The 11,625-nt window shown below is 39.0% G+C and overlaps 1 protein-coding gene across 10 annotated transcripts; it reads left to right on the top strand.

Annotated features, from left to right (window-relative positions):
- The first annotated feature begins 35 nt into the window (after window positions 1-35).
- PTTG1 (PTTG1 regulator of sister chromatid separation, securin) lies at window positions 36-9,848 on the top strand. Of its 10 annotated transcripts, none has more exons than XM_057491397.1 (8): window positions 36-187; window positions 836-997; window positions 2,414-2,669; window positions 3,314-3,411; window positions 3,753-3,934; window positions 5,525-5,618; window positions 8,813-8,971; window positions 9,713-9,848. In XM_057491397.1, the coding sequence occupies exons 4-8, from the start codon at window positions 3,324-3,326 to the stop codon at window positions 9,787-9,789; spliced, it is 600 nt and encodes a 199-aa protein (XP_057347380.1). In that variant the 5' UTR covers window positions 36-187; window positions 836-997; window positions 2,414-2,669; window positions 3,314-3,323; the 3' UTR covers window positions 9,790-9,848. The 10 variants fall into 10 exon arrangements, with proteins under 10 accessions (XP_057347380.1, XP_057347349.1, XP_057347352.1 ...); XM_057491366.1 differs by having other exon boundaries at window positions 37-187; window positions 3,750-3,934; XM_057491369.1 differs by having other exon boundaries at window positions 37-187; window positions 2,502-2,669; window positions 3,750-3,934.
- The last annotated feature ends 1,777 nt before the right edge of the window (window positions 9,849-11,625 follow it).

An 11,625-nucleotide genomic window follows, 5' to 3' on the forward strand; every position in this document is an offset into this window, starting at 1 on the left:
TGACGTTAGTCTCGCGAGGTCTTGAGCTGTTAACGTTGCATCAGTGAGAGGGCTTAAATTTCGGCGGCTTGTTTTTGGAGGCTACTTTTGAACTCTTTCTTTTAGAATCGCGTTTTAGAACGTTAAAAAAAAAAAGTACGGAGAACAGACAACAGCTTAAGCCTCGCTAGAGCACTGAAATGAATGGGTAAGTTTGTGACGCATTAAGTTAAAAAAGCGATTAAAATTAGTATTAGTACCCAGATCCTGTGTAACACGGACTTGGTAAACACAAACTTCTCTCGAGTTTCCATTAGACCAAGTAACACTAAAATGATTCAAATAATTTACAGTTGTAGAAAATCGGTATGAAAGGAATACCAGGTGCACTTTTGGTAATTGTGACACCTCGCCCTGAACTGATTTTTAATTTTTTCCTTAGGGAAAAAAAATGCTATAAAACGAGTTCCATTTGGGGAAAACAATCGTTATCAGTGACATCCCAAACCTCCTTTTAAAGTAATCATATGAAATAAAATACTGGAAAATGAGCAGTAATTTTGGTTAGATTTCCTGTGATTTTTTTTCTATAGTTATCTGTTTTGGTCATGTTTTATTTTTTAAAATAACATGTATTCCTTTCAAATGTGAAAGTGAAGGCAGCTAACATCTTTGCCCCAAAAGGAGAACCCATCATAATATAACCTAATATTTTTCTTACTAAGAATTTTCAGTGTCAGAATTTAGGAACATACATGCCAAATTTTTACAGGGCAATCGATGAAAGAATGCAAATAACCTGAAAGCTAGTACTCTTATGAATCACCCACACCGTGTTTTTATCTCTTTATAACAGTTTCTGAAATTTGTTTGGAAGTGTTGAGGCCTATTTGGTTAAAACCACCAGGCACAAGCCAGGGAGCCCATCTCCCAGAAGAATCACATACAGTGTTGAGCAAGAGGGGAGAATCGTTTGTAAGGTTTAGGTGCCCTGTGGAGGATTCTGAAGAGGGTCAAGGTAAGTAGGGATCAGTTCTGGATGGGTTCCTATTTGTAAATCGGGATTAGGATAGACTGGGATTGATTAGGATTTAGGTCCTGTTAATGAGGTGAGGGTGGTTTAGCAATTGGGTAACGCAGTAATAGTTGGAATAGCAAAGTGGGTCTGGTGTATCATTGGTTAGAAAAACACTTGATCACTAAGAGGGAGTTGCTATGGCATTTTATAGTTATCGCAGGACTTTTGGAGACACACTGCTTCCTGTTTTAAGGGGAAGACTTATCTAAGAGAGATAGAAACCTTGCAACCAAAGACCTCAGAGATAGAGAATCCCCACTTGGTGGTGGTGTAGAGATTTGGTTTCAAAGTGAGCACTTTTGTGTGCTGATGATGTAATAGGGAGCTGAGACATTTAGGAGGAGATAAAGAGAGAAAATAAGGGGAGAAGAGGGAATGAAAAAGGATGGGGAAAGGTCAGTAATGTATGCATTTTTTTGTTCTCTTCACCTTCTTGAGTGAGGATCTTCTTGATGTCTGGCACAGTTTCTAGTATTTAATAAGCATTCAATAAATATTTGTTGAATGAATTAATCAATTTTGGTTCTAAATACCAGGGAAGAAGGCCAATGAACTGGTGTATATTGAGAACCATGTCTATTCCAGGTGCAGTGTGAAAAAGTAATGTAGGCTCAACGCCTCTCTCTTAATTTACCTGCAGGTTAAAGTGTACCTGGTGACCTGTGGGAAGTACGGTTTCGATGGCACAAGTTAACCTTGGTCTTTTGAATTTATCCCTTTACCTTGTATTTGTTCAGTATATTTCCAGTTACTATACACATTGGAAAAGAGCATCAACTTTTTCAAGCATAATTTCTCCCGATAACTTGAAATTGGAATTCCTTTTCTTTATCTTTATTATTCATCTGATCTCTTGTTAGCCCTTCTGCCCTCTATCATTAGGCCTTACATGCAGCTTTGATGAATATATTGTTGGGATGTTAGAGGTTTAAAATAAGTCCTTATTGAATGATAGAATAAAGGCAGCCTGGATTATGTGTTCATTAGGTTCATTTTGTTCCTAAGCCAGATTCATGATGCTATAGAAGACAGCATCTTAGCATAAAATGTTGAGGGTAGTCCTGCAATTAGGGAATAATCAGTTCATTCTTAATCACAAGCACAGAATGACTCAGACACTGCTGTTTGATCTCTGTGTATTTGTATTTCTTCTTAAATATTAATTCTGACCTGCTAGCGTTCTTTAGACTCAGTATGGGTTGTTTTCCCCACCTGACTATAGAAGTATTTTTCTAGTATTTCTAATTGCAATAGAACTATTATGTATCCATTTTTCCTCATTTTCCGGATGACTACAATGCCTTCCTCCAGTGCTGCATTTTAAGAAAAACTTGATCTGATCTATTTACTCTCTAGATGATAGCTGATTAGTTGAAGACTTCAGGAAAATAGTCTGTTGCCACCCCGCGTTGACTTTTTGAACTTCACTATCTTTTCATGTAAGAACATTTTGGCCACTCAAGTGTCTCCAGAAAAAAAACAACAACCAGAATATCTTGATATCATCGTCGTCATCATAATTTGTTTCTTGGAATTGGGAGACCATATCCACTCCCCTTCTATCTCTGTGGGGAGCAGGTTTAAAAGACACCTGGAAGTCCACGATCAAAATGTCAGTAGGCTTTCTTTTTTTTTTTTTCTTCTTCCCTGGTAACGAGCTGTAAACTTCCTGGAAAAAAGCTTTCGGGGGTGGGGGATCGCAGGGAGCTTAAGTTCCTCCCATTGATTCTTCTGGGAGCCTCCTCCTGGTCCCGCCTCCTGGGCGGGTGAACCAATAGGGGCGTGAGTTGTGATTTAAACGCGGAGTCTGGCGCGACCGCTCGAGGCTGGTCCCGGGGTGAGTTTGGTCCGACGATCCCAGCGTGGGTGAGCGGAGAGGCCACGAACGGTTGGGCGAGCTGCGTCTGGCGGGGAAGGAGGAGGTAGGGGCTGAGGACCGGCGTCTGGGGTTCGGGGTCGCATATAGTGCTGAGACGCGGCCTCGGACCGAGTCCGCAGCCCATGGTGGTTCGGTTTTGATGAGTACCAGGGCCTGTACCACACGCAAACGGCCAACTCTGGAATTTAGAACCTCTGACGCAGGCTGCAAAAGTTAAGAGCTCGATTAAGTGCCTGTTGACTCAAGATGGGGCTTCTCCCTCTGCTTAGAGCTTGTTTTTGCGGGAGGTGCCCAGGGTAGATTTTTGGTCTGTGTTACACCGTAGCTTCTCTCGTCTTCCCCAACCCCTGCGTCTAATACTTATTTCACATCCCTAGCTAATCCAGAATGGCTACTCTGATCTTTATTGATAAGGAAAACGGAGAACCAGGCACCCGTGTGGCTCTTAAGGACGGGAAGCTGGGGTCTGGGTCATGTAAGTATACAGGCTGCAATCAGATACACAGGTACTGTGAACCCACTGGGGGTGTGGCCTGGAGCTGAGGGAAGAAGCATTTAGTGCACTTGGTCAGCAGTTGGAGTCAAGTTTGCCGAATACTTCTCTTGCAACGTGCTTGCTATAGGTTTCCCTCTTATGTTTAATACCTTACTCAGATTATGCAAGACGGTATGAACTGCAGTACTGTTGTGCACAGGGCCATGCCGTTATGAAAAGTGCAGTTGAGTTTGGGGATGAGAGGCCAAGGTTACGTAACTTTCAAGTTGCACAGATGTTTACTGCCTGAATAATCTTACGGTAAGACTTTCTCTTAGCAGTAAAAGCTTTAGATGGGAGATCTCAGGTTTCAACACCGCGTGTTGGCAAAATGTTTGATGCTCCACCAGCCTTACCAAAAACGGCCAGAAAGGCTTTGGGAACTGTCAACAGAGCTACAGAAAAGTCGGTAAAGACTAATGGACCCCTCAAACAGAAGCAGACAACCTTCTCTGCCAAAAAGGTAGGTGTTAGCTGTAAAGACACTGTTTAAATACTTGAGCTCTTTTTACTCTTTAAAATGCCTCTTGGCATCCTACCTGGCTTTCTTCCCTGGGTGTAGAAGGACATACAGGCTAGCAAATATTAGGTTAGCAGAAGAGAATGATACTGTCTTTGTGTACTTGCTCTGTACCTCCAGATGGGAATTCAGAAGCAGCTGGTGAATATTTTTGCCTCACCTGCCCTTAACTAATGTTGAGGCAGATTGATTGGTGGTGTGTATTTACAGATAACATAAAATGCTGAGAAGGAGGGTAGTTGGCTAAAGGTCACATTGTTACTAGCCCAGGGGCTGCCATTCTGGCCTCCCAAAGCAAGCACCAGCTTGTTAGGTGATAATTTGCTAGTATGTTGACGTGTGTGTATGCACGAGCTGCACGTCAGTGCATCACTGACAGGGGATTTTGCTGTGAAAGATTACTCCAGCATGTGGATTAATGCTTCATTTGAATAATTTTGTTTAATTGTATTGGAAAAAACAACTAGTACTTTAAACAGATTTGTGTGGTTTAAGACAAGGATGTTGTCTTGCCAGTGGATTTCAGCCCTGGGCAAGTTTACTATGGATTCAGTGTGACCAAAGAAAATAACAGTAAAATGTTCTTGTGGTGAAAGGGTTTATTACCCGGCTTGGTCTCCGGCGGTAGGTCCAGTACTAGCGTCTCTGCCTCTGCCCAGAGCACTGGGCCAGCTCTCTATATAGCAATAATAGCTTATTGCCTACAGGTGTGGAAGCGGTAGCCTAGCAACAGGCCAGTTACATCATCAGGTGGTTTAAATTCAGTGAGGATCCTGGCCATAGGAACCCCAACTTCCCCACAGATGTCTTTTTAAAAAATTTAAAAAAGAGAAATGTTAAATGCAAGTATTTCAAGGAAATGGCAAATATTAAATGTGACATAGAACTGATGTGTTGGAAACCCTGCCATAGAGATTGCCTCTTGGTAGCCACATGTGATGGAAGTTTAAATCAGGAATATGCAGGCTTCCATTTTGGCCTACCGCTGATGTGTACTGCCTACCTGCCAGTTCCAGAGCAGGGAATTACCATGGTGAGCTTCTAAAGTCCCTGTTTTTTGTTGACTCTCTTACTCAGTGTGTGTATTTGAGCAATACGAAGTTGTTTTTAACATTAACTAAGCAAATAATTAAGGTAACACTGCTGGGAACACAAATGGAAAATCACACTTCCAAAAGCCAAAAGTGGCTTCTGGGATTAGCTTCCATTCTGGGTGACTCATGCCTATTTTCTCCTCTGTTGAGTGATTGAGTTGATTAACTGAATTAACTCTGCATTCTTGATAATTTAGCCTGACAGGTGCTAATACTTAAATTTCAGACTTAACTTTTGAGCCATGCAACTAGAATTGCTTGCTGAATTGTGTTTGTATGTAATTATGAGGACTGAGGATTATGGTTTTTAGTCAGCATGAAATTGAAAAACTTAAAAATGTGGTGAAGCAGTTACATGTCTTGAAGTACTCTACAATCTCTTGTACTAGTCAGTTGACAAGGCTTTCACTCTAATTCATGTTTTCTTGGTTTGTTTTAGGTGGCTGAGAAGACTGTTAAAGCAAAAGATTCTTTTCCTGCCTCAGAGGACACCTATCCAGAAATAGAAAAATTCTTTCCCTTCAATCCTTTAGGTAGTATCTCTTGGTATTAAATCTTGGTTTGGTAGTATCTGTTGGTGCTATAAAAATGCTTTAACCTTGAGTTTCTCTTAAAATCCAGTTTACCTGTAACTTGATACAGATATGAATATGACATATGTCCCAAATCTATAATTAGACTGTCTGAATCTGGGTTGCTTTGAATGAATATATTTGTTAGTGGATTTATATATAAGGTATCATGTTAGATCAGAAGGGGAATTGGAACAAAGGTGTGGAGAACATTGTTCCTGACCTCAAAAGCTTACTGCCTAGGGGAGATAAGATATGTTCACTAACATTGAAGAAGTCTAAAGTGGACAGTCCTCCTAGCAAGCCTCTTAGAAAGAGGGCTCTATGTCAAGTTGAACAATGCCTGAAAAATCTGCATAGCTAGTGAGAATGTATTTTGTTTCTCCCTCAACCTGCTACATGGATCTGAAATATTTTCAGATTGTAGAACCAGGTTTTCAAGCTTTAATATACCCATATTTAATATACTCACTGTTAGGCCTGGATGCATTGGTTAACAAGATAAGCCCGACCTTGAGGGAGCCCACAATTTGGAGGGGAAGTCAAACACTGAACAAATCTTACTGTGAGTGTGAGCAAGGAGGAAAATAGGGACTGTTAGTGTGAACTGAACCTACCCTGGAAGAGCAGGGAAGCTTTCTCTCAAGAAGTGTCAGGAAGTGGAGTCTTGAAGGATATAAAGAGATAGTTAGGTGAAGATGGGGAGGCATAAGGCATAAAAGTATTTGCAAAGATCCTGAGGTGTAAAGGACTGGAGTAGCTATGGGAAACTGAAAGAGTGAAGGACCATGCAGGTAAAGGTAGGGACAGTTTGCCCAAAACCTTAGGGATTTCTGAGCTGGATATTTTACCCTTTTATCCAAAGGGTATTTAGTCAGTCTACTATACGTGCAGGTTTCTGGCTTTTGTATATTCTAAACAGTCCTGCAGTTAGTATTCTCAATTATGTTGTAAGTTTGTGAGTTTATCTGGAGAATAAACTTTAAAGAAGGATGGCTGAGTCTCAAAGCATGTGTGATTAAGTTTTGATGAAATGTAATGCAACCATTGCTAGTGATTATCATTCAGCCATTAAGGAAAATGAGGTAGGTTTATGCATATTGACCAGAAGGAGGACTACAGTGTGTTTGAGGAAAGAGATATTGCCAAGCTGCCCTTGAAAATGACAAATTACTGAACCCACCTGCAGGATGAGGATGGCTGCTTCGCCTATATTTTCTGCTAATGTTTTAAAACTATCAGAAAAGCAATGCATGTCTCATTGTTTAAAATTGGGGTGTGTGTGAACATACATGATTTTTGGCCATTTGTAATTTTCCTTTTAACTTCCTGTTTGTCTCTTTGTTTTCCTTTGATAATGTGATTTTCTTAACTGTTTTTTCTTTTTTTCCCTCATTAAGAGCTTTTTGTGGATAAAGGAAATTAGCTCTGTTATGTTTCAGATTTCTTTCTTCTGGAGTCTTTTGTTTGTTTATGGTTTCCTTTATAATTCAGTGGTTTTTAATTAAGTAGCTACCGTTTCACTCAATTCCTTTTTGACCTCTTCCAGGCTTGAAAAAGAGCAGACTAATTCCTAGTATTTAGGCTTTAGAGAACTTTAACACTTCAGAAAATGATGGTTCTCCCTCCATCTTTGTTCTTCACTTTTGTGAAAATGCTTAACCTTGAAAAGAGGAAAACTCAATATTTAAATCCTTCTTTTGTTACTGTCAAGAAAATCAGTTTTATTTATTTTATTTTTATTTTTTAATGAAATCAGTTGTTTTAAATAATTCCTAAGAAGTAAGGCACTTGGATTTTAAGGAATGTTACCTAACACAGTGGTTCTCAAGTTTGTTTTAGGACTTTTACACTCTCAAAAATTAGTGAAGACTCCAAAGAACTTTTGTGTGTGTGTTGTTTCTGTTTCCTGTATTAAAATTAAAATAGGGAAGTTAAAAAGATCAGTTACATCACATTAATGTAAAAATTATTTACATCACACTAATGTAAGTAACTTTTTTTAAAGATAAAATACCTTTCCAAAACAAAATTTAGTAACAAGAATAGCATGGTTTTACATTTTTGAAAATTTGCTTAATTTGGCTTAACATTAAAACAGCTGGATTCTTATCTGATTCAGTATTCAATCTGTTACATCTGTTTTGAAGGATATGAAGAAAACCTGGCCTCATGCCAGATGTGTGGTAAGGAAAGGGAAAAGCATTTCAATCTTCACTTAAGTATGGATAGTTTTCTTTGACACTACACTAAACTCAACAAGTGGCTGTTTCTGAACTTAAAGTCTCAGTGTGGAATCTGAAATCCTGTCAAGGAACATTTTGTACTCTGACAATGAAATCCATTTTTGTTGTCTGCTTTGCAATTTGAATATGTCTTTTATCCTTGAATTTATCATTCATGATCATTTAGAAATACTGGCTTACTGGAAAATTAGGACATATGAATGTTCAAGTGTTTCAAATGCAATATCAAAAGCACATTCATTAGTCACCACTGATCTCAGTTGAAAAGTATTTAGAAAGCTGTCAGCTAATGATTGCAGAGAAGTTTTCCAAAATTCTAGGTTTTTTTTTCTTTTTGAAATTGTGTATTTTATCATTGGCAGCAAAGACTGTTTTCCTTGAAGTGATAGACTTCTTTCATTCCTCTGAGAAAATGTGTGACAAACACTTGAGTCTGAATAACCACAGTTTGTCTTTCAACTAAATGGTGTAGGAAGAGGGCTGCTAGTTTAGCTGCAAATCAAATGATTGCTCACATATTTCTTCTTGTGTACTGCAGCATGCAGCAGGAACTTGATGGTGAATACTCACAAGACAGACACATTCTCAAGGGAAAATCAATACTTTTTACTGCATATGCTAAAGAGTATCATGTGAAACGAATTTTTTTACTGCAAGCAAAATGGTAGTGAAGAATATAGTGACTAGTAAATATAGTTTATTGCCACTGCCTTGATTTATGCTAAGGCACAGCAACTTTATCCACTATTGCTTTTGTACCATCATTGCAAATGTTAACACAGTGGGAAAAGGTATTATTGTGAAAATAGTTTGATCTCATGGACCTGCTGAAAGGGTCTCAGACCCCCAGGGGTACACTGACTTCCCTGAGAACCACTGTCCTGACAAAGTGCTTTCTCTTTGTGGCAGATTTTGAGAGTTTTGACCTGCCTGAAGAGCACCAGATTGCACACCTACCCTTGAATGGAGTGCCTCTTATGATCCTTGACGAGGAGCAGGAAATTGAAAAGCTGCTGCACCTGGGCCCCCCTTCACCTCTGAAGATGCCCTCTCTACCTTGGGAGTCTAGTAAGTGAACAAGGGCCCTTTTGAAGAGCTGCAAACAGCTTGTCCTAATGCTTCCATTACTGTGGGGACAGAGTTGTGCATAAGGTTGGCCTACAAGTAATTTCTGTTCTTCCAACTTTAGGGATAAAGTTTTAAGATAATGAAAACTGCACTCAATTAATATTGGTTTTTAGCCCCAAATGCCTGGGCAAAATTAAGTCTGGACAGTCTTAGATCAGCACAAGATTTAGCATATAGCTTCTTAGGTTATAAGTTGAAGTGTAATAAACTTGCTTCAGTGAGAATTCCAAGTTAGATCCAAAGCTAATACAGGATCAGTGTAAATACAAGACACATGTGTAATAGCATAGAATGACAAAACCTTCCTATTGCAGAAGACTTGAGGTCTTGGTTCAAACTGGTGGTCAGAAGCCATCATAAGTATATTTTCTATTTGATCTGATGGGATAAAATACTATTTATAAATTACATTAGTGATATTGGCTTTTGAGTCTAGAAGAACAACAGAGTTTTAGGTACTTATAAGATTTATTTCATAATAAGTTTGATTCTGAGACTACAGCCACATCCCAAGAAGTAAATGTGTGTGTGCACTTGTGCATAGATGGGGAGCGGGTAGGGATGCAGTAGACAAAGAGAAAAACAAGAATTTATGATGAAAAGTGACAACTGATGTCTGTATTGAGCTGGACAAAGACTCAAGAATTTGCATGTACTGAATAAGAAATTTCTGTTTTCTAGATCCATTGTCGTCTCCGAGCATTCTGTCAACTCTGGATGTTGAATTGCCACCTCTTTGCTATGACTTAGATATTTAAATTTCTTAGCACTCTGTAGTTTGTATGTTTTAAATTAATAAAGCAATTCTTTAAGAGTCTCTTCCTAATATTGTGGTTAGTATTCTTTGGCATTTTCTTTAAAAGGTATGAATGTTAGTGGAAATATTTTAACAGTCTATAATCTGACGATAGAAGTTTGTCTGATTTGAGTAACTTACCTTAAAAACCTTTGGTTGGTTTTAACAGCTTATTTTAGAAGTTGCACTGTTTTCCTTCAAACACATACCCCTCAATGTGCACTTTATGGCTTTTTTTGTGGCCATTAACTAGTGACAGTTACTAGATCTATTAATTAGAAGAACCACTTCCAGCTTATTAAGAATCTATTGCTAGGCATTCTTTATTGCTGATTCTATTGAGTTTCTAATGACTTTAATACTCAGTATTTAGTAATCAGAATTTGAAAGGCTCTAAATCTCCTGAGAACTCTATCTCCCTAGGATCTTCAGTTAGGTTCTTTGAAGATCACAGCAAATGATTTACTGGTAGTAAGGTCTACTCTCCACCTTTAGGAAAAAGTTGTTTACCCTGTGTTGGGAATTGTTTTATGTATTTAACAAGCATTGTATTTCATATTTGTAACCCTGTTTTTCAGATGAGGACAGTAAAGCTCAGAAGTTTATTGATAGGCCAAAGACATGAAGAGCTAGGAAATAATAGCTTGAGTTTTGGAATCAAAATAACAAATTGCAAACGATTGCCTGTGGATTTTCTTTTTGGGGAAGGGAATGGATAATATTAAAAAAAAATGTTGCCAACCATTTAAAATTCCAGAGGTCTCCCCCACCTTTGATTTTGGAGCTTCTCTTGGAAAAGCAGACCCGGCAATAGCAGGCCCTTGTTTTCCACACTTGGTGGACTGGGGATGGAGTGCCGGCTGCCTCTGGTTGGTGTGGGTGTTCTGTCCTGCAGCCCCTACAGGAGATGGCCTAATGTGAGAACTGAAATGTTTTACTCTGTCTTCTTTTTCTGATGTGGTCTACTTGACTCACTTGCCTGGGCCACGTAGTCAGTTGAGCTTGATCTGTACTAAGCTACACGGGAAGCCTTTCTCCTGAAACATCTGTAGTGTCTATAGTCAGGTTAGAACAGGATCCCTTTGTTTTCCATTGTTATTAGAGGAAGCTGCAAGATACTAGGCATGAAATACTAGGAACACATAGAGACACTAACCCTGACTTTCAAACTTTTGCCCTCTAAATATAACTGAATTAGTCTGAATTTCTGGAGTTAGTAGGGAGACTGAAAGAGAATAAGACTACTCAGGCACTTGGCTTTAAGAGAGTGTTAAATCAAGCATCCTCAGGTATAATAAGGTGACTTAAAAAGCTAAGCATAATTCTGAGTGGCTTTCCCACTCTACAGTAAGCTTCAGAACTTGAAGAAGTGTTCTCTGTGGAAGAGGGAACAAAAGGCTGGGAGCAGGTGACCGTTCAGTCCTTTACTTGCTAGTTACTGTCCAAGGTCAGACTGAACATGGATGGATCTCTTCATCTGCTGTTAATCAGAATGAAAAGTACTTAATATTTGTTGAGATTTTGAGAACTTTAAACAGATGCTTTTCTACTAACATAGTTTTCTTTTTGTGGGAATTGTTGCTGTTTGAGTACAATTTACTAGGCATGATGTGTTTGGTTTCATTACTTGAAAAAGCTTACGAGAAGCCATGTTTGGAATTCTAGGTTTCCAAGTGGTAATAGTGTAGCATCAAAGGTTCTTTGGCGTCAGATGGTTGCAGTGTTCTGGATCTTAAGCGTGCTCTGCTCTCTGTTAACATTCACCCATATGTAGCTTACTCCTGTGTTGGCATTTTTC

The sequence above is a fragment of the Manis pentadactyla genome, chromosome 2, assembly GCF_030020395.1.
Source record: "Manis pentadactyla isolate mManPen7 chromosome 2, mManPen7.hap1, whole genome shotgun sequence".
Taxonomy (NCBI): Eukaryota; Metazoa; Chordata; class Mammalia; order Pholidota; family Manidae; genus Manis; species Manis pentadactyla.

Coding starts and splice junctions, on each gene's coding strand:
- PTTG1 (XM_057491366.1), top strand. CDS start 3,324: ATGGCTACTCTGATCTTTATTGATAAGGAAAACGGAGAACCAGGCACC. Junction 3,412..3,749: donor GAAGCTGGGGTCTGGGTCAT/GTAAGTATACAG, acceptor ACTTTCTCTTAG/CAGTAAAAGCTTTAGATGGG. Junction 8,972..9,712: donor CTCTCTACCTTGGGAGTCTA/GTAAGTGAACAA, acceptor TCTGTTTTCTAG/ATCCATTGTCGTCTCCGAGC.